Source organism: Semicossyphus pulcher, unplaced genomic scaffold (assembly GCF_022749685.1).
Source record: "Semicossyphus pulcher isolate SPU_LCO1_2020_fin unplaced genomic scaffold, fSemPul1.0.p SCAF_16, whole genome shotgun sequence".
Taxonomy (NCBI): domain Eukaryota; kingdom Metazoa; phylum Chordata; class Actinopteri; order Labriformes; family Labridae; genus Semicossyphus; species Semicossyphus pulcher.
In genome coordinates, this window is record NW_027211670.1 from 23,311,418 (window position 1) to 23,335,031 (window position 23,614).

General features: G+C 44.4%; 1 protein-coding gene across 1 annotated transcript in view; it reads right to left on the reverse strand.

Annotated features, from left to right (window-relative positions):
• Positions 1 to 205: 205 nt before the first annotated feature.
• The window catches only part of LOC138593939 (vesicle-fusing ATPase-like), a 28,076-nt gene continuing 4,667 nt past the window's right edge, over positions 206 to 23,614 (reverse strand). The window contains exons 4-22 of the mRNA XM_069665023.1: positions 22,844 to 22,883; positions 19,105 to 19,271; positions 18,805 to 18,912; positions 18,574 to 18,649; positions 17,433 to 17,588; positions 13,577 to 13,776; positions 11,766 to 11,931; positions 11,549 to 11,623; positions 11,252 to 11,439; positions 9,417 to 9,512; positions 9,137 to 9,293; positions 8,452 to 8,585; positions 8,091 to 8,157; positions 7,842 to 7,921; positions 6,748 to 6,882; positions 6,505 to 6,618; positions 3,491 to 3,546; positions 3,220 to 3,292; positions 206 to 1,393 (exon numbers count right to left, since the gene is read on the reverse strand). Of these exons, the coding sequence (XP_069521124.1) occupies positions 3,262 to 3,292; positions 3,491 to 3,546; positions 6,505 to 6,618; positions 6,748 to 6,882; positions 7,842 to 7,921; positions 8,091 to 8,157; positions 8,452 to 8,585; positions 9,137 to 9,293; positions 9,417 to 9,512; positions 11,252 to 11,439; positions 11,549 to 11,623; positions 11,766 to 11,931; positions 13,577 to 13,776; positions 17,433 to 17,588; positions 18,574 to 18,649; positions 18,805 to 18,912; positions 19,105 to 19,271; positions 22,844 to 22,883 (2,046 nt within the window). The 3' untranslated portion in view covers positions 206 to 1,393; positions 3,220 to 3,261. The remainder of the gene's footprint in view (positions 1,394 to 3,219; positions 3,293 to 3,490; positions 3,547 to 6,504; positions 6,619 to 6,747; positions 6,883 to 7,841; positions 7,922 to 8,090; positions 8,158 to 8,451; positions 8,586 to 9,136; positions 9,294 to 9,416; positions 9,513 to 11,251; positions 11,440 to 11,548; positions 11,624 to 11,765; positions 11,932 to 13,576; positions 13,777 to 17,432; positions 17,589 to 18,573; positions 18,650 to 18,804; positions 18,913 to 19,104; positions 19,272 to 22,843; positions 22,884 to 23,614) is intronic.

Here is a 23,614-nt window from a genome sequence, read left to right on the forward strand (position 1 = left end):
AAATATAGAGACATGCTGAAACATTTTAGCCTTTTCATTAAAAATTAGCACAAATATGTAGAATTGAAACTGAATTTTTAATACAGTGGTTTCATTTTAGGTCATGAATAATGAGGTGATCTTTAAGGTGACACAATCACCACAGACAGACAAGAAATATACAATAATTAATGTGGCACACGAGATACATTTTTCTATAGAACACTTTTATTGCAAACTTGCAATTTATCAACAAAGAGGTGTACAGCCACGATTCTTCATTATCACAGACAGAAAGAAAAGCATTTAATAATCCCCCAACTCTTCATCTTTATTTTATTCCCTTGTATATAAAAAACCAAAACATGTTGCAGCAACAGAATCTTTAAATGCAGTCTGTTTGAAAAGATGTTTTTGCTCATTTGGAGCCACAATCGTATTGGAAAAATTAAATCAATTTGCATCCAATTTCAGAGTCGCTGCAGTAGCTGCTGGGTAAAGAGCTGACGGTGTCTTCTTGTTGAGCTGCACAGTGATTGCAACAGAAATAGTTTGGAGGTTAACCGCGAATGTCTGAGTAGGTTTATCTCATCATGAGATGCCAAATTTCTTAATTATGCAAGATCACAATTATACAGACAATCTGTTGTGATTTCAACAGGCTTTAATGAAGAGGAGAAATCTGAATAACAAAACCAACCAGTAGGAGATGGTTTTTTTCTCTGATTCGGACTGTGGTTCTTTATATCGAGAGAGGTTTTTTGGCCAAATGAGAAATAGTTTGAACTAACCAACGACTAAAGAGCTTCACAATCCTGAATCTGTACACCCAAAATTGCATGTAATACATTTTTAAAGCAGCACGAGCCCCCCTCTGTGAGGCGACTTCATTTATAATGTTCTGTGGTTTTTAATTTCATCATTCATTCCAGAGTTTCTTTTCAGTTATAGAATTAATATAGAATAAAAAGGTAAGACACAAGCAGGTAAACACAAGTTAAGAACAGAGTGAGAGCTCGTCCTGGAATGATCAGATTACAAATCTGTGCATACAAAAAGGCCTGTAGAAACAAACAGTGTATGATTAGTGTTTGTGCTTGCAACAGTAACTTTTGACTCTTTTATATATAAAATCCCGCTGGAGTGCTCAGGGCATCACGTAGAGATTACAGCACTTGTCGTCAGGAAATGCAATATACACAGACGCCACAAACATGGCTTATTTCTCTTATTATACACCTTCACAGCGTGCTGAAGAGGAGGAGGAGGATGCCTGGCTGCAGAGAGCTGCAGTGCAGAGAGGAGCGCACAGAGCTTCAGGGATGGGAAGGAAGGATGCAGAGAGAGAGAGACGGAAACGATCTCTCGCTCGCTTCCTCCTGCCAGCCTCTCTCAGGCTTCCGTTCCTCAGCAACTGAGTGAAGAGAGACAAATAAAAGTGAGAGGAGGCAGGCAGGCGGAGGAGACGTGCCGCCACAAGAGAGCACCTGTCTGGTCGACCTATTTTTAGTCACGACGTGCGCTAACTATACCATAAGCCTCTGAGGCTGCGATGAGGAGCAGAGCTCCGGCTGGCTGCGAGTTGAAAAGTTGTTCAAGTTTTTGTTGTTCATCACCCTGGGCAGCTTCTCCTCACGGGGAGTAACTCACAAAGAAGGATTAGCAAGTTAGCCGGATAACTTTAAAAAGAGACATACCATCTGAAACTTTGCCTTTTAAATACACACCAGTGAATCATACAGGGTTTAGAATGGTTCATTGATTTACAAACTGAGATAACAACTGGGATGTAGGGCAATAATTACAACTTTCTAATCCTATTTTGTGAAATGTCCCTGATACTGCCGCCGAGTGTGCTTGTACTTTATGTTATTTGTTATGATGTCACCCACATGAGACTCTGGACACATAAAACTGTGGACATTCATACATGTAAAAATTACAGTTTATAAAGAGTGAACTATTTGTATTTGCCACAGCTCACAATTGAACATGTCATATTCTTTATTTCTTAAACTTTACATATCAGAAAATACATTTTCTGCAGACCATGAGAGGCAGAAATATGAGGAATAAGAAAAAACTTAAAGGAATATTCAACATTTTGGGAAAAGTTTACTTTCTTGCAAATAGTTAGCAGCTCTTTAGCATAGCAGCTGAGTGTGTCTGAGTGAGCAGCAACCGGGATTGAAACGTTGAAATTTGGTAGAAAACAGGGTCAAATGAGGTCTGAACGTCTAAGACCTCATTTCAAACTTTTTTCAACCGGCTAAAATACGGTTACAACATCAACGTGTCAGAAACACATTTTTGATCATTTGTTCATTTTAGCGTTGAAAGGGTGACAAACGTGACGATTGTAGCGGCACTTCTCCTAAATCCTTTTGCAGCGCTGGGTTAAGTTTCGCACAGAGATTTCAATTCAACGTATTTTACTTTTTATACAAAAATCAGAAACACGGCGCTTCATGGGCTGTGATGTTAACGAGAAGGTTCAGAGACATCGTAAAGGAGCCGTTTTGAACATTCTCCACAGAAGAAGAACAAAGAAGACTGAGCATGTGCAGGAACTGTGCAGATCTGACTATGAAGGCAGAACGACCCCTGGATGCTGACGGAGTTCATTAATACTTGACGGATTGACGTGCAGTGGAAGATGCGGATGGTGCAACGAAATGATTGCTTGACCGAAATGCAGCTGTCGTGGGATCCAATGCGACTCCACCTGTGTATTTAATACTTGTTTCGTTGGTGGCTGTGATGCACGGCTCACTTGTAGAATCATTTTAGCCGCTATGCGACGTGAAAATTGGGAAAGTTTTGAACTTTGTCTTTGAGGGATTCAGAGTTAAAATTTAAGGTGTAACATTTGTGACTTTTAGGACAAAAAGACAACTATTTCAATTTAAATGAATACTGAAGCAGAAATTGTAGATTTTGAGGTATATGCATTTTTCTGAGAGTACATTAGTTGCACAATTTCCCATAAAAGCGAGTTTTACAGGATTGATGTCTGAGTGTTTATGTATCGATTCATTTGGTCATTGTAGTTGGAGCTTCAGTTGAACACATTTAAGCTGCTCTCAGTTTCTGTTATTGGACTTCTGCTCGACACAAATTGAATCCTATTCTTCAACGTTCTCCTTCGGTAAACATAACCAAGCTAAACCCACAGTTTACAGATTTCTACATTAAAGGAAATGATGAGCACAAAATGAGACCACGTCTGATCCGTCTTACCGTTGAAGGATGCGTCGTTTTCACCGTGTGGCTCCACTGAGTCTAGATCGCCACGAAATCTTTAGAGCCCAGTCTGCGAGGGAAAAATATGACAAAGTGTCTATTATTAATCTCACTTGATGTGATGATGAAAATGTAAACATTCGGTGCTTCTACTGAGTTTTTCCTTTCCTCGCTACAAATGAGAAGCGGTGCAGTGACAGCGTGATGAGAGTGTTCAGTGTCAAAGAAGATCCCGTTCTGCTGTAAGGAACAGGAAAAGGATACTTACGCTCCTTCCTCCCTCAGTAGACTCAGGAACTTGGTGACTCTGGAGCCAGGATCCATCTGAAAGAAACACACGTTGCTTCTTAGTTTTAATATCACACACTGTATTAACGTTACATGTACAGGTATTTCCTTTTGAACAAACATCTGTTTCATTCTGCGCTTTCAGGAGCAAGGTGTTGAAACATCAGAGCCAGGTGAAAGAGTGGCAGGTCCTGGAGTTCACACCGCAGAGAAGGGGAGGGGGAGAGGAAGTCAAATTAATGGCAGCCTATGCAATAACTTACAGTATGTCTGGAATCGCCTGTAGCTACCAGAGTGAAGACATGAGAGCAGTCAGCAGCGTCGGAATGAGAGGAGAAGAGACTGAAGCTCACGATGAATGTGTGTGTTTGCAGCATGTCTCGGCAAACACAGGTCCATACTTCTTCAGGTATGGGGGGGGAGGGAGAGGGGGGGTGCTTGCACGCTGCAGAACATTGCTGCATTTGTGCATACCACAGCAATTACACAGCATCAGCCTCCACAAACAGGCGGTACACATCATCAACATACCACAGACGCACAGTCAGGGGACAAATTAACACCAGCCAGCAGTCAGATTCAGGGCAGTGTACGCTGCTGCTGCTGCACGTCTGCTACCTGTGTGAGGAGCAGGTAGAACACCTGCTTTTTTTTTTTCTTTGACTTCTAAATAAAAGCTTCATTTTGAAGCCATTGGAGTGAATATTTGAGACAGAAATATATTATCTTCAGAGCTTTGAGGAAGCAGCTGTTTGGGGACAAACAGTTCCAACAGGGGATGCACTGATACCTGGGGCTTCAGGTATCTGAGACCACCAGCATGTCAAGCTGCATGTCTCACTGTGTGGAAAAGGTAATTCTGTTTTGTGCAAAGTGACATGAGGCTTGACTTCAACGGCGCTTGCCTGCCCAACTTATCAGATATCACAAGTAGCAGTAGAGCTTGTTGGCGTAGCAGCTAGCTACCTTTTCTATCTTTGAGCGAAGCAGCTGCCTGGTGTACTGCAGACGCATGACAGAAAACATAAGACAGAATCAAGCTTAGCCGATATCGATCCAAGTGTTCGATCAGTATCAGATCAACACGCAGGTTAGTCTTCCCACCAGGCCGACATAATCATGTCCTCTCATTGACCCAGAGTTGTGTGCTTCACACATTACTCATAGTAAGACAGAACAAGTGTAGACTGCAGTAATATTAATACAAACAAGGTAAAAGAACGAATAAGATCGTATTACAAATAACAGAAAGGATTTTGCAATGTAAATACAGTAAAATAAGAGATTCAAAATCATTAATTTAATCATTCTTGATCTTAAACACGCTGCAGAAGTTTGAACACTTCAGGAGTCCTGAGCAGCCACACTGTAAACATCTTAATGAGGTCAGATTCATCACAGAGTTGTCAGTGTGTAGGAAAGCACCAGGCGACAGATGCGCTCTTTGTAGTCCATCTTCACTAGATTGTAGTTTTTTTTACCCGAGAACGCTGAGGGAAGATGTTTGACTTATCTTGACTTTTTAAGAAACCAATCTAAGTGGTTGTTTTGGTGTTTTGACTTGGTTAGCGATCCTACGAGGATGTGCATGTAAGACATTCAGGGTTATAACTACATTACTTTCTACAGAGGCCGTTTGGATGCACAGAAACAAAACTCCTTTTCCAAACCACAAAACCCCTGAAGGAAAGTTAACTTCATTAGCACACTGTACTCATCTACAGACAAACAGTTTGTCGCGTTTAATGTACATGAACGTGTTTCAACCACAGAACAACTGAACTGAATTGAATTAGCTGTAATTGTAGGTACACCAAAACCATGAAGACGTGTTCTTATGAGTGGCTTCCCTCTGATTCAGAACATGTGAATGTAGTTTGGTTGCAGAACACGGTTTCATAACCATGAACGCACTGGGTCTGAGGACGCTTTGTGAACTGGATCCTTCTGCACGACAAATCATCCGCAAAGCCACACACTTTTTCATTCCAGCTGATAGATGACAGTTTTTTGTGTCGCAGACAGATTGTGTTGACTGCCGAGAATGCCGGCCAGATGTGGAAGAAGAGGAGGGACAGGCTGCTCGAGTCAGAAAAACACTAATACTGAAGGCTGAGCCAGTTTGTGTTTCAGAACAAAAAGTGAGCAGTGAGTTATTGAAAAGACAAGACCGTGTGTCTCCTCACAACAACAACAAGCTGCTTGACCTTTCCATCCACAAGTGCACATGAGGGTGCGTCAGGATTACCTTCACAATAACAACATTCCATAGCTGGTAAAAATCGGAATATTTATTGTGAGACTTGGGCCTTATCAAAATTCCTCCACTTGGCCCTTGCTCTGAGTTTAGTGATGTATGAGGGGAGGGGGCTAGCACTGTCGCCTCACAGCTAGAAGGTTCCTGGTTCGAATTCCAGTTCGGATGTAGTGGGTCTTTCTGTGTGGAGTCTGCATGTTCTCCCCGTGCATGCGTGGGTTCCCTCCGGGTACGCCGGTTTCCTCACACAGTCCACAGACATGCTCGTTAGGTTCATTGGTGACTTTAAATTGACCCGTAGGTGTTAATGTGTAAGGTTGTCTGTCTCTATGTGTCAGCCGTGCGATTGACTGGTGATCCGACCAGGTGTAACCCCGCCTCTCGCCCAAATGACAACTGGGATATGCTCCATCCCCCACGTGACCCCAAACAGGTATAAAAGGTATAATGGGATGATGGAGTAGGGTATGGTGTCCTTTTTCTTTGAGGCAATGAGGGGTGAGGGTCAACTAGCCGCCCAAATCCAGTGTTTTTAGATGCAGAAACAAAATGGTAGAAGAAGATAAACTAAATGCTTCGCTAAAAGCGCCGTTGGTGAAGGAGAAGAAGCCCAAATCTTTGCAAATGATTGTGCAAAAATGGGAAAATCCATTGGAATAACCTCTAATGTAGATGTTCGACAATTTGTGTATTCGACAGTACAGACTGTAGTACATATCTAAAAAAAAGTGTCTCACCTGCACGGCCATCTCAATCAGCATGAGCAGCTTCTTTATCCCGATCCACAGGCTCTGTCCCTTCACAGCTTTACTTATGCTGGCTCGCTCTACGTCCTCAAAGCTGCCCAGCAGCTGTGTGGAGAAGAAGAAGAAAGGAGAGCATTAGTAAGGCACCTTCCTGAAACCAGCACAAGCCACATTCAAAGTGATTCAGAGTTTGGACTGCGTAAAGGTACAGTATGTTTGGAGTGTGTGTGTTACCTCCAGGGCCTCCACCAGCTGCTCTCCCCTCGAGATGTTGGGGATGTGGATGATGGTGCTGAAGGCATTTAACATCTCCATCTCCTGGAGGACGTCTTTACGACTCGTGGTGCCGATGATCAGCAGCTTACGGCCCTGAGAGAGGAGGAGAGAGTTTAAATGTGATGTTCAGCCAAACTTTAATTTGCTCATCGTCTTCAGCCTGAATTCTCACTGTATTTGTCTAACAGTCAAATCTCAGACCAAAGATTTCAGACATTTCTCTCATGGCTGAGAGTCTGGACTCTCCCAGATGAAGGCTGACGGTGTGTACAGGCCTTAAGTCACAACAAGAGCACAGAGAGAGGAAATAACAGCAGACAGGAGGAGAACGGACAACAGGACAGAGCATAACAGAACCCAAATCAACAGAAGACAACAGCAGAGGACACAAACATGAGCGGAGAAGAAAGAAGAGAAGCAAAAGAAATGTAGCTCCGCTAAGCCGACAAGTTGGAGGAGGACCAGGAGGAGAGGACGAAGGAGGAGAGGCAGAGGAGTGGCGAGTAGACAGGGGGATTATGGCTGCCGGCTGCCCCCCCATGGCGTGGGGGGTTGTGATGCTGCATGCAGATGAGGTGCCACACAGGCGGCGGTGCTGCCAGGTCCTGGCTCTCTCACAGAGCCCATTCTCCTCCGTGTCCCCCTGGCCTCCCCCGGCCCCAGGCTCCCCGCTGGGCCCAGCGCTTTACAACCCCAGAGGAGCACTGCAGCCAGGCATTCAGCAGCCGGCCCCGCGCCACTTCTCATGCACATGCAGCCATATAGTGGCCTATACTCTCATTCACAAACCAAAGGAACTATGAGAAATGGGTCTCCACCACCACCATTCACTGGGAGCACAACAGGCCGGGACCAAAACACTCGCTAATAACCGTACACACTCACACACAGCCGCTCACACATGCCAGCCGCAGCCACAGACCTCCAACAATCCCTCACAAGACCTCTGAGCTGGCATCCACAGGGTCTGCTGCCCTCTTTCTGCCACCTCAGGAGTAGCAACGCCACAGTGAGCACGGTGCACACAAACACCACAACAAAGTGTTTGTTACCTTTGGAGGAGGTTTCTTCAGCAGCACCAGCAAGGCCTGTAACACCAGGTTGGAGAAACGAGGGCCGATCGGAACGTAGTCTGAGGAGAGACAAACGAATCTCAATCCAGTGACGACATGACCAATAAGAAACGATCCCAGTGCTCATTATGATGATCAGAACAAACGAGCACAGTCGACAAAGATCGATGCTACTCATTTAATTCATCAGCCGTACGCCGAGCTGCTGAGGGACTTCTGGGGTCTTACCTAACAGACGTTCAATGTCGTCCACAACCAAACAGCTCAGCTGGGACTTGTAGGCATCTTCAAATATCTATAACAGAGAATAAAAGAGCAGGAAGGTTCAAATCAGAGCAAAAACAGGCACCCAGGTTTATGCACGACATGAAAGGACTAACACAAGTAAAAGATTGTTATATTAGCGGTAGACACCTGATATTTTGGATTTAATCTATTTTAAGATGTCGTCCATTGTTCTTTGTAGAGTTTGAGCTAAAATAAATTCCATTATATCTGATATCCTACAGGCATCATCACCAGAAATACATGAATCCAAAACCTCTTTCGACCGAGAGAAAGGTCTTTACAATCTGCTCAAGTGGTTTACCTTCTTGATGGCTTGGCACTTGGCGATCTCCGAGTGTCCGATCATCTTGTCAGGGGAGCAGATCTTTATGAAGGGGAACTGAGAGTCTTCGGAGATCTTAGCAGCCAGCGCTGTTTTCCCACTGTTAGGAGGGCCTGAAGGAGAGCATCAACCACAAACCAGTCATGTTTTAAGACCTCAAATAATCTGGATTTAAAAGCTGCTGACACGCGGCTTTGTTGCTTAGTGGGAAAGGTTACAGGTGCATTCAGACCCGGGTCACATGACTCTGCATTCAGACCCGGGTAATTATCGCCATTATTATCGACACTGATGGGAACACAAAACCTGTATCAACACGCTAATCTCCGCCCCCTTTCCGGCGCGATGCTATGCTCCGTCGGTAACTTCTGCGACTCCTCGTCATCTCAGCTACAAATTCTGCTCGTCTCCGTCCAAGCAGCGCCGAGAGTAATAGATACAATAAAGACCTAACCACCGTAACACCTTCACTGCTTACTATCCCTGCAGGCGGATTTGTGACGTCAGACGGTGACGCAACAGAAAAGAGACCGACAGGAGGATACTTCACCGACAATGGGAACAGAAACAATCAGCATTTAACGTGCAAATTTTGGTGGGAAGTGTGTGTTCAACGCTTGTATGCTGGACAAGGATGTTTGGCCTACATGTGTGTGAGTCTTACCCTCCAGTAGCACAGAGACCAGCGGTGTGCGCTCGCTGTTCTTCGTCTGCTGCACCAGCAGGTTGCCGTCCTCCAGGATGTCCGACACCGGATGACCCCACTGGATGATCCCATTCATGATGTAGCTGGCGTAGTCCTCCTGGTTGGTACCAAACGCCTGGACAGGAAGAGAGAGAGACACAAAGAGTGAGGTTGTGCTTTTTGGTTTCACTCACACTTACAGGAATGTCACATTAACATCATTTTAAAATACAATAAAACATGATGTAAACAAACTTACAGGTTTGATGTCATTATTCAGCGACGCCAAGAAGTCGAGTCTGCCGACCAGCAGCTTCTCTGCCGTCTCGATGTTCACCTCCACTGTGCTGCTGGCCTGCCACAAACATAAACACGAACACACACAGACAGACATAATACACGTTGAGTGACAGCAGATTATGAGCTGCTCTGGTTCCTGGATGAACTCCAGGACCCCTGCTAATGAAATCCATTATATGAAGTATTACACATTTGGATTTCACAATGTTGTCAGGAGACAGAGCGCTCCCTCAGAGCAGAAAGGTCAGAGCGGGAGGAGGAGGAGGAGAGTGTTCGGAGGAGTGAAGAAGAACGTCACAGCCATCAGACATGTGTAAGGCCCTTGTCTGTCATTAATCATCACCCTCTCATATCTGCTGCTCCTTGTGTGTGTGTGTGTGTGTGTGTGTGTGTGTGTGAGAGGGCAGAACACTTAACAGATGAGAACTTCACCTTATCTTTGAGCTGTGTAGATTTGAGCCTATGCACCTGATTAAACACTTTAGTGAGGGCAGATACACACACACGCAGACACAGACACACACACCTGGGTTCTCTGCTCAGTCCCTCCTCACCTTTAATCTGGCACCATAAAGCAGTTTATCGATGCCCACCAGGTGTGTGGCCTGTTAGCAACTCAAACAGTATTCTAGTGAGTGAGGTAAAGAACACCTTTATCTTATTCTAATATGTGTTTACACCAATCATACCATTATGACCACCTGCCTAATATTGTGTCGGTCCCGTTAGCAGCAGATCCTGTAAGTTACGAGGTGGGGCCTCCATGGATCGGACTTGTTTGTCCAGCACATCCCACAGATGCTCGATCGGATCGAGACCTGGGGAATCTGGAGGCCAAGTCAACACATTGAACTCGTTGTTCCTCAAACCATTCCTGAACCATGTGTGCAGTGTGGCAGGGCGCATCATCCTGCTGGAATCCTGCTCTCTGAATCGGAAGGTTGGCGTGTGGCATGGACGTCGCTTTGGACAAAAGCGTCTGCTAAATGAAATTGTAACACAGTAACATTGTCTAACATTGTACGTGTCAAAGTAACATCCACATGAATGGCAGGACCCAAGGTTTCCCAGCAGAACATTGCCCAAAGCATCACACTGCTTCGCCGACTCGCCTTCTTCCCATGGTGCATCCTGGTGCCATGTCTACACCATGACTCTCCAGACCAGGCCATCTTTTTCAATCGCTCTGTGGTCCAGTTCTGATGCTCACGTGTCCATTGTAGGCGCTTTCGGCGATGGACAGGGGTCAGCATGGACACCCTGACCGGTCTGCAGCTCCACAGCCCCATACACAACAAACTGTGATGCTCTGTGTTCTGACACCTTTCTATCAGAACCAGCTTTAACTTTTTCAGTATTTTGAGCTACAGTAGCTTTTTTGTTGGATCCGACCACACGGGCCAGCCTTCGCTCCCCATGCGCATCAATGACCCTGTCGCTGTTTCACCAGTTTTCCTTCCTTGGCCCACTTTTGGTCGGTACTGACCGCTGCAGACCGGGAACACCCCACAAGAGCTGCAGTTTTGGAGGTGATCTGAACCCCATCAGAATTTGGTCCTTGTCAAAGTCGCTCACATCCTTACACAGACATTTTTCCTGCTTCCAACGCATCAACTTCAAGGACAAAATTCACTTGCTGCCTAACATATCCCACCTACTGACAGGTGTCATTGTAGAGAGATAACCAATGTTATTCACTGATCGGAGTATGTACAATCAACAGTGGATAAACCAGTGCACACACAGGTCTAAATGTGAGCGGTATCATGACAAACATCCCGTATGTTCTCTGACCTTGATGTGTCTGTTCATGGCGGTGGACTGTGCAGCTCTGACCAGACCCTCCAGCTCTGCACCGCTGTAGTTCTTCGTCTCCACAGCGAGCTCCTTGATGTTTACATCAGAGGCCAGCAGTTCGTACTGACGCATCTTCGCCGTGTGGATGTTGAGGATCTGAATTCTTCCCTTTTCATCCGGTAACCCTGGAAGAGGACGGAGGACTTAATACATAATATCTGTGTTTGCTGACGCTTTAACTCTTTGTGATCTATCACGAGCATAAAGCCTTCCATGCTTCCTTTCTCATCTTACCTATCTCCATCTTCACCTCCAGTCTTCCCGGCCTCAACAAGGCCTCATCAATCAGGTCGGGCCTGTTGGTCATACCTGAGGGGGGCCAGATGGACAGATAGTGTAGAGAAGGATGAATGAGACAGATGAGTTAGAGTGTGCAGATGTTCAGGGAAGACTCTGGAGAGCCTGTGAGTGTGTGACTTTGTGAAAGCAGAGAGAGAAAGTGTTCGAGCACCTATGACCAGGATGTTGTTGAGCTGCTCCACTCCGTCGATCTTAGACAGCAGCTGGTTGACCACGGTGTCGTGGACTCCTGTGCTGCCCGCCATGCTGCCACGCTGTTTGCAGATCGCGTCGATCTCATCGAATATGATGATGTGAAGGCCGCTGTTAGCGCCGAGCTGTTCAGCAGAGAGAGGGGGGAAAACAGAGGAGGAAAATGTGTGAAAAAAATGAGTAATAAGGTCCCGTTGCCTCGCACGAAACCAACGTCATGTGAGTGTTCTTCTCGTGTTTCCCTTACTTGGGCATCAAATTAAATCACTTTTTTGTGCATTGCAAAGGTCTTTATTATTTGAATCCTTAAAGGAAGTTTATGGAAGATTTGAGAGTCTAAGGCTCCGCGTCCACTTAGCGCCTTTCTCTCAGTGTCTTTTCTCAATTGTTCCCAATGAGGATGCCTAGAAAACAGTGCTGCACCGAGCGTCTTTTTTCGGAGCCGCTCGGAGCACTTCGAGTTGAAAATCCACTCGTCACCCTGGTTACCACCAAACATGGAGCGGCAACTTGTTTTGGCCGTTTCTGTTTACCTGGAGCTGTACGATACGACAAACAAACAGTTAGGGTTGTGCTTTTATCGCCCTTACTCGTTTGTATGCTTGTTGTTAGCTGTTGTCATAGAAACAAAACCCGCGTGCAGCGTTTTTTCCTCTCACAGCACAAGAAAAAGGCGCTATGTGGACACCTGACCTGTTGTCAATAAACTATCGAAGCAGGAAAATTTGTAGCTAGAATGAAAATATTCAGAGCCTCAGACACTTTTGCTTCAACAGATTGCTGCTCCGTAGGGTTGTCATTTGTCTCGGAAATTGTTCGAGCAGCTTTCTCCTCATTTGTGCGCCTGTATTGAAATAAACCTTTAGAACACACTAGAGCTACGTTAACTAACTAAGCTGGACTTTGTGTTAATGTATTTGTTGTGTCTTTTTTGACATGCATACTGTAATAAAAAATGTATTAGATATCTGTTTATTTTACCGGGTCTCCCTGGAAAAAGCATTTTAATCTCAGGGGACTTTTTGAATCTATTAAAATGTGTTAAATATGTTCTAAATTACGGTTCTCTTCAAAATAAAAAGTACAAACTCATGCCTTCTTTCTGAGACTTAAAAGACAACAAAGACACCACCAACACTTCTTCCATCCTGACCTGAGGGTCAGGGCTGACCGTCAGCAGAGAGACAGATGGAAAAGAGAGAGAGAGCAGCAGGGTGGGGGGTTATCCCTCCATCTACAGACCTGTCAGTCTCAGCCATAGCATTTAAAGCAGGTGTGGAGCTGTCCTTATTACACACTGGACTCTGTGGTGTGTGTGTGTGTGTGTGTGGGGAGGTCTAATAGGAGGTCAAAGACAGCCCAGCCCCTCATTAGGTGGTGAGGAGTGAGGCTCGACGCTGTTGTCTCACCATCCAAACAGAGCGTCACTGCAGAACTTAGAGTTATTACAGCGACGTCTCGCTAAAGGGCAGATCTCTCCACTCCTGCAGGAATGAGTTTTTATGTTTTGATAGATAATAATATAAATAACACGGATCCCTGAGAACAGATTTAGTGCCACTTTTTAAAATCTGAATTGTAGAAGTTCAGGAAAGACGTCACAAAGCAGACTCATTTTTAACAGTAAACTGTGGCTTTAGCTTTGTTTGAAATTCTGCATCTCTGGCAACAATAATGCCGTTTTCTTATGTTGTATTATAAAAGTAAGAGTGTGATTTTCTGCCCCTTAAAACAGGAGATAAAAACACCGTAACGTGCCCCCTCGCTCACCCTCTTCTGCTCGTCCTCTGCGTCTGCAAACAGCTTCCTGACGTTGGCCTCAGACTCTCCCACGTACTTGTTGAGGATCTCGGGGCCGTTGACGATCTTCGGCTCGCGGGCCTTCAGCATCTTGCCAATCTGTCGCGCCATCAGGGTTTTGCCGCAGCCCGGGGGTCCGTACAGCAGGATTCCCTTCACATGCTTACAGCCTGGAGACAGACACACACGAGCGGGGGAAGAGGAATTTAAATTTAAGCTGAGAGCAGGCTGTTCATCTTTTTTAATGAGCGACTCTAAACAGCACATCTCCATACGAGTTAGTAACCGAGCTTTGTTCGGTAAAATTTAAACAGAGGGATTTTGATTTGATGTTTTAAAGATGTTAAGTGACCAGCAAGTAGTTAATTTAAAAGCCAACGTTTAGAGCATCATTTTCCATTCCTCCTCTTTCTCTTTGATAAGTACTTTGGGCAATAGTGATGATATAATGGGTATGATATGGTAGAATTTCACATGAATAAGGAGGGTTTTTTGGGGGTAACAGCCACTCAGAAAATGACTGTGTGGGTTGAGATAATAGCTTCTAACAAAAATAGCAGCAACATTTAAACACTATGGTTTCATCTGAGTTCCCCGTAGGAAGGGGAAAAAGTTCAGGGTTCCTAAAGCCCCTTTCACTCATGCACTGCACTCCTGAACCTTTCCTGATTTTTTGACCCAGACTTTCTCCGCCAGCCTCCTGGTAACATGTAAGGAGAAAGTCGGGGTCAGCCGGTGTGTAAACGCAGCAGGTAAGGATCATTCGCTGCAACAAGTGACCCTCGCCGTCGTCCGACAGGGAAAAATCTCCCGCTGTGAGGGGCATGTGAGAGGGTAACTCTAGAAAATGTCAGCGGCAGACGATCCTGAAACCTTCAGGAAAATGTCCGGAGGTCATGTGTGAAAGGGGCTTTAGTTTTAAACTTTAAGATCAGTGCGAACACATTTCACAAAATCAGAAGAATGAAGGTTGTGAGTTCCTTAAAGAGTCCTTTAAGATAAGGAGAGAGGACGATATGTATTTGTTTATGTATTTGATCTACATTCATGTTCTTAGCCCAGATTTTTATATTTTTTTAATGCATACATATTTTTCAAAGTATTTTGAGTGGTTGGTTTATGGGGCTCGGGGTCAGATCTGTTACAGCAATATTTTTCTATATTTCCTGACTGATACGTCACAGTACGATGGAACATTTTTAGCGATTAAATTAGGGATGCACCGATCCCACTTTTTTCAAGCTGTTAAGTTGTATTCGGGTGTCTCGTAATAGTTTTACGAGTACGAGTACTTGACCTCCGACACCACCTGATACCCGATACTGGTATTGATGCATTTTAAATCTTAAGGTAATATGGTGACCCATGAAGCAATGTCAGTTGAACTTACACACACACTGTAAGAAGAAGACAATCGATTTAACACCAGGATCTTTACAACAGTAAGATAGAGGTCGATGACTTCTCAGAAACCATTTCTTCTCTTGTTCTGGGATTTGATCTTTGCATCAGTAAGATATCTGCTTTGATAAAGTATCGCTTCAGAATACAAATCTTCACTTGCATGTGACCTGTGAATGAATGTATTGCACATAAAGAAGTGTGGCAGCAGAAGTCAGACTTATACCTGCTCTCATCATGGCTCCTTTGATTTCATTTGTTTTCTTCCTTCTTAATAAAAATATTGCCTACATCTCTCAGCTCGAACAGGTTACAGTGCGGGTCTTTTAATGGCCTTTTGCACCTGCTTAATGACATTTATCCCAGACTAATTGAGAGGCCCCAGATAACCATCTGAGCTGCCATTTGGGCCCGCTGAAGGAAAAGCAGCCGGGATGACAGGTGGGGGAGGAGGGACCGAGGGAAGTTTTGTTGTGTTTGGGAGAGAAGGCAGTGAAGCTTCTGTCTGTCTGCTTCACCTCTCGGGGAGCAAAGGGGAGACGAGGTGAAACTTTGAAAACTTTTCCTCCGACAGCCACGCTCTGTCAGCACCTGCTCTCCCTGCTCCCCACGCCTGCCAATTACACTTCACCTTTTAGCTGGACGCTCTATCAGGGCACGCCATCTCATTACAGCAGCCAGCTGGCCACAGCCAAAGGCCGGCTCCTGCACACAGGCGGCCGGCTAAAGGTCAGCTCGCACGCTGCTGGACGCTGCCACGGGCCCTGAGCTCTGTGGGTATCAGTGGGTGTCAGTGTGCGGTGTGTTTGCCAGGCTTAGAGCAGCAGGTTTTCACAGGACTGGTAGATCTGGGAGCGAGGATTAGGGCAGATGTGTGTGTGTGGGAGGGGAGGGAGAGGTTTGCGTGTGAGTCACAAAGACTACCTGATGGCTTTCATTACAATGAGCTGCTGTCCTGCACAAAGTGACTCATCACAGCAATCTGACAGCTGTCGAAGATCTATTAATAAGTGTGCGCAGGGATCACAGCCGGTTCTTGTCCTCATCGAGGCACCGCAGGAGGACGCTGCCTCGCCTGCTAATTGTTGGTTTCAGTGATTCAGACGGTGATTCAACCCTCAAAGGAATCATAAGAGTTTCATTTGTCATAATGTTGACACAAGAATTAAAAGCAGGCTGAATAAAATGACTGAAAACAGTGATTAAATTTGACCTCATCACCTGATGAATGCTTCAAGATTAAAGTTCTGAGAGAGACGGCGGCGTCAACGCGTGTGTTTGAGCTGATGTGTGAAAGGAGAGCATACTAAGATGAGCTTGCATCATCAGAACATTCTAGTTTCGCTACCTCAGACCCGCACCGGTAACAGCTCTCTAGTGAAACTGCCGTCAGATCCTCGTAGCAACATGGTTGTCCTGCTTCACATTTTTTCTTGACCTCTTGACATTTTCCATGGAGGTCAAAGAAAGAGACAGAGGAAGGAATTCTTTGACACTTTCACCTCAGACTCATTGTGGGTGAAAAGGTTAAAATAACTCGACCCCAAAGCTGAATCACAAATGGACATTGAAGAAGGCGTATTGGAAACATTCCTGCATTTCAGTTCTAATAGGCTGGGTATGCAAACAAAAAGAGACTTAAAATCAGGGCTCATGTGTGCATGTGCAATACTCACATCGCAGGACGGGCGATCGTGAAGCAAATTAAGTGAAAGACGTGAAGCTGCTACTTTATTGTTGCTCAGTAGAAAAAGGAAACTTGCCAGTTTCTCGTTCCGTCAGTAATCTACAAGAAAAACCCGTCTGATGTCACATGACTGCAGCTCTTCAACAGAGCGCAGAGAGTCTGCTCGTCACCTGCCACGCAACGCCGCTGCCGGCGTGATGATCGAGGCAGACGCTCCGTTACGCGAGGTGGCTCATAAGCGAGTGTCTTCCGGTTATCAGCCGCACCTCATCCCGGTGCTGGTTAATGCTTTGGCCACATTAACGGTCGCGGAGTGTTCGCTTTTAGCGGCTACACCTGCAGCACACATGCGGCATGAAGTTGTGTGTGCCGACAGGAAGTAGGTTACTGTGAGCTTTCACCGGGCTGATCAGGGGCTGATTAAACATTCATGTGAACATCGTTACGATTGATGTTTGTCTTTGTTTCATAAAGAAACGTGTCGCTCCAGCTGAACTCTGAGTCTCTGAAGCAGGTGTGTTTAATTCCCTGTATTTTTAAAATCGTAATAAATATAGCAGAACAAAACAATATCGCAATGTTAGTTTTTTTCCAATCTCGTGCAGCTCAACTTTAAATGCCCTCCACAAACACTTAAGAAATCATCATCAGCCTTGCAGAGAGACGACACTAATCGTGAAAGAACAGACACAAACATATGAATAAGTGAGCAGTGTGAGGAGTAACAGGGAAACTCACCCATCTGTTCGACTATGTCTGGAGGGAAGACTCTGGAGGCGAAGGCTCTGCGGAAGATGTCAGAAAACTCCTTGTCAAGGCCGCCGATACCCATCCGCTCGAAGTTCCAGTCCGGGCTGATGATGGACTGCCGAGACTCTCGCGTCTTGGACTTCCCTGGAGGGGTCAAACAAAAACATATCATCCAAAATGTGAGCCTAAAGTTTTTTGATTATTTATCTAACGAGCACTTTTTTTAAAGATTATTTTTTGGGCGTTTTATGCTTTTATGGAGAGAGAGGACAGAGGATAGTGTTGGAAACAGGGGATGAGAGCGGGGGATGACACGCCGCAAAGGGCCGGAGTTGAACCCGGGGCCGCCGCATCGAGGACTGTTGTAGATCTAATAAGCACTTTAATCTATTCTTACTCATGCAGCAGTGTTCTTTGAGGTTTTGTTTTCATGAACTGACACCGTGGCAGAGAGAAAATGATCATTTAACAAGTTAATTTGGAGAAATGATCAAACTCTATGAAAGACAGATTATTCATGTAGAAAATGATTACATATAAACTGTGCTATGAAGTTAAACTGTCCGTCATGTGGCCATTGGCCCGGTTGGTCTTGTATAAATTTGCAATGTCAGTTGAGTCAGTTGAGAAACATGAGTGAAGGGTGCCCCCTTGTGGTATTATAAAGAACTGTTCACCAGGCAAACATCTTTCTTTATAAGGAAGTGTTGCAGCTCTCTATCAGCTTCAGAGGCTGTTTCTAACGTTTACAAAATATTCAACTAATGATCGATTACTGTTTGAGACAGGATGCTTTTGTGGGGGTTCTTGGGGGTGGAAGGCAGCTCAGTCTGTAGGGACTTGGCTTGGAAACAGGAGGGTAGCCGGCTCAAGTCCCTTACGGACCAAGCATGGGAAGTGGGACTGATAGCTTGAAAGGTGTGAGGCTGTGTCCTTTCCTGGAAACTGTCGAGGTGCACCAAATACCCCAACTGCTCGGGCCGCATGTCCATGTGCAGCCCCCTCACTCTGACCTCTCTCTATTAATGCATGTTCTGTTTGTGCATGTGTGTATTTCAGGCATAACACAGCGAAAAGATCCCCTTGGGTATTAATAAAGTATAATAAAGTTTGTATTGTTGACTCTCACCAATCAGGGTCACGGACGAGGTTTCTGACTTCTCAAAGATCACCTGACTGTTTCCCAGCAACAGCCCGATCTCAATCTGAGCAAAGAAACACAAAAAGATGTCTTAATACAATCAGCAGTTACATGTTTACTCTGTCAAAACATGAAGTGAATGTTAATATAGAAGAAAGCTGAAGCTCCTTGAAACATCAAACTACAAAAAACAACAGGACCAGGTCGTTCTCCAGTTACCTTCGGTTTCTTGCCAGAGGCATGTCCTCCCTTTAGGAAGCTCGGGTCCATGGCTTCAATGTCCTTTATCACCAAACCAAACAGCTTATCACAGAAACTAAACCCCAGCTGAAAGAGAAAGGAGGCAAAAGTTATGAGACGAAGATGAAGACTAGAAATGAATCCAGAAAAACGGGGCATAGTGGAGTTTAAAAACGACACTCTGTAATAACATCTAAAAACTAAACCTGAAGGTGGTAAATCTCTGTACCATCAGAGTTTACGTTCACATTATTAACCCCTTAAAGCCCCCTGAAGCACCTGCTGCCCGACGGTGAAGGCCTGGTTGTTGAAGTGCTGGAGGAACTCGGTGGCCATTTTGTCCGAGTCGTACGGGTTGCTGTCCACGTTCTTCTTCTGCAGGAAGTCGATTTCCACCGTCATGCTGCTGATACACTGTTTGGACTTGTCAAACTTGTAGTTTGTTACTGAAAGGAGGGAAAAGAACAATACAGGGGATCAGTTAAGTCAACGGCATCTCTCACTGACCTGGATTATTTCTGATGGGATGGTGTGGAAAGAGTGCGGCTACCACACAAGTCTGCTTACTCACAGGTTTCCTGTCTGACTGAAATCAAAGCTGCATTTAAAGGATTTTGTGACAATTTACAGGATGAAGAAGAAAACAAACGTAGAGCGAGATAATGAAAACTGCAGGATTTAATAATAAAAGGGTTTGTCTCTTTAACTGCCCCTCTCACGTTGAACGTTAGATCCATATTTACTGCTCAAACATTTCAAAGTGCAGCTTTAAATATGATTATACAACAGTTAGTTCCAACCAAGTAATCTGATTGGACAAGAGACATTCCATTACTGGTGATATAGAGCTCAACATCACTGGGACTCTTCACTCTGTGTATCACTCCGCCTCAGCCAGGTGTTCTGAATACTGTTAGTTAACATTACAGCAGACTGTGTATGTCTACATTAATCGAGCTGGTACCTCTGAATCACACAGGAGACTCTCGTTTCACTGGTTGATGATAAATAAAAACAAACAGATAAATGTACTTGATAAAAAACCTCTGGTAACCTGTAGACAGAGTGCAGGAGAATGTTTGGGTTGCTCGTCAACGAAAGCCCACTTTCAGTTAAATGGACTGTACCTATATAAAGCTTTTCTCGTCTTTGCGACCGCTCAAAGCTGCTTTTACACGACATGTCGCATTAACCCATTCACACACTGATGGCAGAGGCTGCGGCGTAAAGTGCCCCACTGTCAATCATTCACACACCGTCGGCTATGCTACCGGGAGCGATTTGGGGTTTGAAGGACGACCTCCGGCCACCCCCATCAGTTGTAGAACTAGTTGAGTTGGTGGAGCTTAAAGTAATCTGTTGATTGTCACTGTTTACTACTATTTGTGTAACTGTTGTACGGCTGTGATTATCTGCGACCGAATCTGATGATATTCAGCACATCACTCCCTTTCATGTGATATTGCTTAAACATGGGTTTATGTACAACGCATAAAAAATACATTTCACTAATCCTTTTTAAAAAATATATATATTCACCTGAAAAATGTACAAACTGTTTTTCCACACAGTCGCTTCATAGTGGTCTAAGTGCTTTACAGAGCTTTGTTTCTAATGGCTGCTAAACATCCCACACAGCTCTGTGGCATATCGCTTAGTATCTGACATTTATGGTTTGATTATGTTCAATTAGAAACGAACCCAACAGCAGGGGGTGAGCTCGTTAGTGCCTTTGGAGTGATAACCGTATCCTTCACTGCCTTGTTAGCAGCCCGCTGTAATTAACAGCTGATTAATTTCTCCTTTAATGTGAGAAACAAAATCAGCAACACAACAGTCGTTTCTAAATTCGATATGATTAATGGTGCCCTTTAACTATTCAGTCATCTGCAAGGCTTCAAACTGCTGCTAACGCCTCGTTATGGAAATGAGACAATCTGTATGGAGCTCCGGCTGATTCTTCCACAGCTGGAAAAATTATACCTCCAAGACTGCTGGAATATTTATACCAGTTACCAGGAGACACTGTTGAAACAGTCGGTCCATTATGGACATTAAGTTCAAATATTCTGGATTAATCCTAAAACGACGTCATTCTTTCTTTGATCAAATCATAAAAAGATTTTTTCTTTTTTCAAGAGGATGTGAAGATTAAAGTATCTCGCGGCTTATTCTCTCTTTCACTCGGTGGATTATATTTTCATTCCTCCTTTTTTCACTCATGATATGAAGACAGTATCATAATAGCGCCCATCACTCTGGACACGGCTTGGCCTGAGGGAGATGAGTTTTATCAAAGAGCGGGCCTTCTCCGTCTCTGGATGCTGGCCAGACGCTGAGCCAGATGTGCAGTGACGCCACCCACCAAAACTGTTATAGTGGGGAAATCATGCTCCCTCCACCCCTCATGACACCTGAACAATAGAGTCCTAATCTGCACAGTATGAGCATCAGAAGTCAGCACAGAGGGATGTTTTCTGGCAGCCTTTAAAGTCACACATCAGGTGCATGAATCCTTCAAAGTGTGAAGGTTAGATTTAATGTCAAAGGATATTATGTTTCTACTTCAAGAGGCGTCTCTAAAGGCATTCAGTAAAAAGAGAAGCATGAGACAGATGACAAATTAAAAGGCTGACAGCATGTTCTGGAAGAAGACGACGTCTGTGCAGCCAGTAGCAACCACCAACAAGAGTTAACATATATTCAGTTGAGTTTTAGCTGCATTTAAAGCATCACATCCTCAAAATCTTAGCGTACATTTTGGCACGTTACTCTGATAAATGTATCTGCCTAAGAAAACTGTATCTCCCTTCAGCACATACAGTATATCACACTTTATACACTGCCTGGCCAACAAATGATGCAGTGAGTAGCTTCTTATTATGTCAGAAGACATATCCCGTGGTTGTGGAGAGGATGTGACTCGTTGCCACAATTAATCATGCTCAAATTGTGAAAGAGTGGTTCAGGGAGCAGAGTCCAGACCTTAACCCCATTGAGCATCTTTGGGATGTGCTGGGGAAGACTTCACGCAGCGGCTCGACTCTCCCGTCATCAATACAAGATCTTGGTGAAAAATGAATGCGACTGTGGACGGATATAAATGTTGTGACATTGCATAAGAGAGCATGCAGAGATGCACGAAAGCTGTAATTAACAAGATGAGGTCAGAACCGAGTATGTGGCTGACCGCGTCAGGTCAATGTGCGCTTTTGTGGGCAATGTGTTACAAGGACTGTCCTCATGAGGCCGATGACAACGTGTTTGAAAGCAGGTGCGCGCTGCGGACGTAGGTGAGGACAACAGAGGAGCAGCCCCACCTGCTCCCCGCACAAAGTATCCAGAGCCGTATAGACAGAGAGTCGCGTCAGTGGAGGTCCAATATGCTCCATGATCCGCCATTGTGATGTCACAACTCTCTCTCTCTCTCTACGGCTCTGAAAGTACCGTCAGTCAGTCAGTCAGTCAGTCAGTCACATACAGACCCAAAAAACTGAGTTAAAACATTCATATTCTGTTGTTTAAACATGAACTTGTTTTCTTTGCTTTATTCGAGCTCTGAAAAACATCTTTTGGTAGTCGTCGTTTTCTGCAGATAAAAGACCCAGGAGAGAATATTTGATTTGGACGTGGGAGAAATGTTGTTTACAATAAAACTAAAGTTCATTTAACAAAAACACAAACCGATAAATAGAAGAACTTTTTTTGCAGTGGTCTCTTAATGTTTTCTGTTTCATTTATTTTCAAATTCTCATTATTTCCTCTTTCTGCTTAGCGCTGTACATCTTATGAAACATAACTCAAACAGTAGGAAACATTTTTGGGGACTACTTTTAGCTGTGGATTAATCAAGATTTCGTGCTTGAGTGACTAATTAGGGAAACAGGACGGTGCACGTGGGACTGAGTTAAAATCAACCATGTTCATGGCAATGAAGAAACAGCCAGAGCGACAGTGAGGTTCAGTGTTCATGATTCAGGTCTTTTTATGAGTCTTATGCTACAAACATGAAGCTTACCTTCAACGTCTTGTCCGATCGATAGGCCGGCCCATTTTCTCTGCAAAGAATAAATCATTATAAATGTATTATTGCAGTGGAAAGAAGGGAATTGGTTTCCATTAAGCCATCAATAAAAGTTAATAACATTTCAGACAGCTACACAAAATAACACTTCACATGTCAGACACATCAGTTTAACCTTCCTCTGCACCACAGTCTTATTTCACAACACTCCTTTCTTTGACTTCTAATTGACTACATTTATTCACAAACTGTGACTCTTGCTGGCAGCAAATGACGGCTGCTGTGTCAAACATCAGTCCATCAATCACTAGATAAAGTTTAATGAATTCTTGTGGTAAAATAAGACCATCAAGGAGGAGGTTACAGTAGTACCTGTGTGCCGTTGAGGCTGCCAAGTTTATAGATGAAGGAAGAGCAGGCAGAGACAGGCAAGGTAAGAGAGGGAAAAAGCAGTGACAGGCAGATTGAGACAAACAAAGAGGTCCATGCAGAGAGCCCACAGACAACCACCGAGGTTAACTCACAACTTCTCTTAGAGAACATGTTGATTAAGGTTTATCAAGGTCAGAAAGAAGTGATGTTTGTATACAGTTTGCTGCCTTCAGCAACAACAAGATTTCATCGCTGCTTTGAAAAGGCAAAGTACAGATATCACCTCTTAAATTAATGTTAAACAGAAAAAAAGTATTAAAGTGGTAATTTATTTCATAAGCAACATCAACAAATTAAAGCTAATGGTTAGCAACATATGTTTGAGGTATTACA